This window comes from Cyprinodon variegatus, unplaced genomic scaffold (assembly GCF_000732505.1).
Source record: "Cyprinodon variegatus isolate N-32 unplaced genomic scaffold, C_variegatus-1.0 Scaffold105, whole genome shotgun sequence".
NCBI lineage: Eukaryota > Metazoa > Chordata > Actinopteri > Cyprinodontiformes > Cyprinodontidae > Cyprinodon > Cyprinodon variegatus.
Window position 1 is genome coordinate 1,038,285 of NW_015150558.1, and position 2,098 is coordinate 1,040,382.

Consider the following 2,098-nt stretch of genomic DNA (forward strand, 5'->3'; position numbering starts at 1 on the left):
GAGGAAGGAGACAAGCTCAGGGTGGAGGGAGGAGGAAGGAGACAAGGTCAGGGTGGAGGGAGGAGGAAGGAGACAAGGTCAGGGTGGAGGGAGGAGGAAGGAGACAAGGTCAGGGTGGAGGGAGGAGGAAGGAGACGAGGTCAGGGTGGTCATGCTGTTTAAGTTATCTGATTAAAACCTTTTTAAAGTTTAATTTCTGGATTACATTTTTACAAAACGTGTTTCTTTCAAAAGTCTATTATTTTTTTTGCAGGAACAGAATTCAGTGCAGAATCAGTGTCGTTCCAGATTAACCAATTAGGAACAATAATTCATGTTTTTAAAAACCAGTTATTGATGAAGGTCTGACTACATTAAACCCTCAACAGATTATTACAGATACAAACGCAAACATGTATTTATGACATCAAGCTAAAGCATTCAGTGTTGGAATTAATCAGAAACCTCATTCTAGATTAACTCAGATTAAAGGCCACAGTTCAGTGGTTTGTCCAATCTGAAGAGGAGACTTTTTAAAGAGCAGCCAGATGTCTGACATTGGAGACGCTGCAGAACTCGTGTGTCTGAGCAAATGCCTCCAGAAGTCAAAGCAAATGTTTGCAGCAACTGCAGCAGCTTTTCCAGAACAATCCCTGGTTTTACCTGTGAGTGTGACCCACATGGAGAGCGCCGTGCCGTAAACGCTGAAGTATTCCAGAATGTCGTACCTCATGAAACACAGGATGGCGAGGCCTGGACCGTCACAGGCGTGATAAATCTGCAGGAGCAAAGTTTAATCCAGATTAAAGTAAAACCTGAATCCCCACAACAGGAAAAAACAAGTTTCCTTTAGATAATTAATTTAAAAAAAATCCTCTGATCTTACATCAAGGTTTAATTGATGATATAACTGTTGATGAAAAATTCACAATTAATTATATTTATTAATGATTTATTGTTCCTCAAAAGTAAAACAATTTCAGATACAACTTTCATTTTAAGATTATATTTATAATATTTATAAATATTTAAATTTTTAATGTTAACAATTGTTTGAATAGTGGTAATTAAGGTTCTAATTTAATATTACATTTAGGATTATATTAATTTAAATGTAATTTCGATATTACTAGAAATTTAATAACAATCATTTATTTATTAATTAACATGTTTGTTTTTAAATTGATCATTTGTGTATTTTTGATTAGTTATTGATCAGCTTTAGGATCAGTAACAGCATCAAATATAAGAAGTTTAGCTTTTCTAAATCAGCTTTTATCTGTTTGAAATAGAATTTAAAATAAGCAAGATGGCGGCCGTCAGTCAGAGATGGCGAAGTCTCACCGCAGTGAAGAACATAGTGAAGAAGTAGACCATGGCCTCGGTGTGGAAGCCCCTCTTTGCAGCCACGCTGGCAGCCGGCAGGAACACCAGGCTGCTGACGGTGGGAAGCAGCATCTTGGCGATGAAGGCACCCATGACTGGATCAGAACCAAACGCTTGAACAGAAGACGTGGACAGACCTCCTGCAGGTTCTGCTTCGCTCTGCTGCTCCGGAGCTCAGGCTGCATATATGTTCCTCTGCCCTCCCACAGCCAGCTGTCAGCTTTGGCCATTTAAAGTTTAAATGCCCCTCAGATTGCAGCTCCATGTGGGATAGTGGGGCTGTGTTAGTGGCAGGCAGCTGTCCACATACCGAGAGCACGGGAGAGGCTGCATGCAGGGCGAGGAGCAACATGTCAGACCGCATGTAACCACGTCAACATCAAGCATCTGTTTGGAGGCCAACAGGCCACCGTCTGAAGGCGTTTCTGTCCAGTTTGAGCCTCTTTACTCCTCATTAGTTACTGAAAATGAAAAGGTTTGGTGGCGTTTCCGCTGTTTGGGACTCAAGCTGCACTTCTGCTTTCAAAACTTTATCAATATAATAAACCCAATTTCAGCATTTTATTGTTTTCATCAAATAAGAACTGCAACTGAAATCACACGTGAATCTGGTTGTTCACGTGATAACTATCAGGAGTAACGTCTGGTTGCTTATCATGTTTCTCGTGAAGTAGTTTGGTGAAATACAACCAGAGAGGGATTTACCATTAGGCAATACTAGGCAGCTGCCTAG

General features: G+C 40.5%; 1 protein-coding gene across 1 annotated transcript in view; it reads right to left on the reverse strand.

The window, feature by feature from the left end:
- The window catches only part of tmem8c (transmembrane protein 8C), a 6,311-nt gene extending 4,428 nt beyond the window's left edge, over positions 1 to 1,883 (reverse strand). The window contains exons 1-2 of the mRNA XM_015374565.1: positions 1,324 to 1,883; positions 643 to 757 (exon numbers count right to left, since the gene is read on the reverse strand). Coding sequence (XP_015230051.1) covers positions 643 to 757; positions 1,324 to 1,458 — 250 coding nt within the window. The 5' untranslated portion in view covers positions 1,459 to 1,883. The remainder of the gene's footprint in view (positions 1 to 642; positions 758 to 1,323) is intronic.
- Between the last annotated feature and the right edge of the window lie 215 nt (positions 1,884 to 2,098).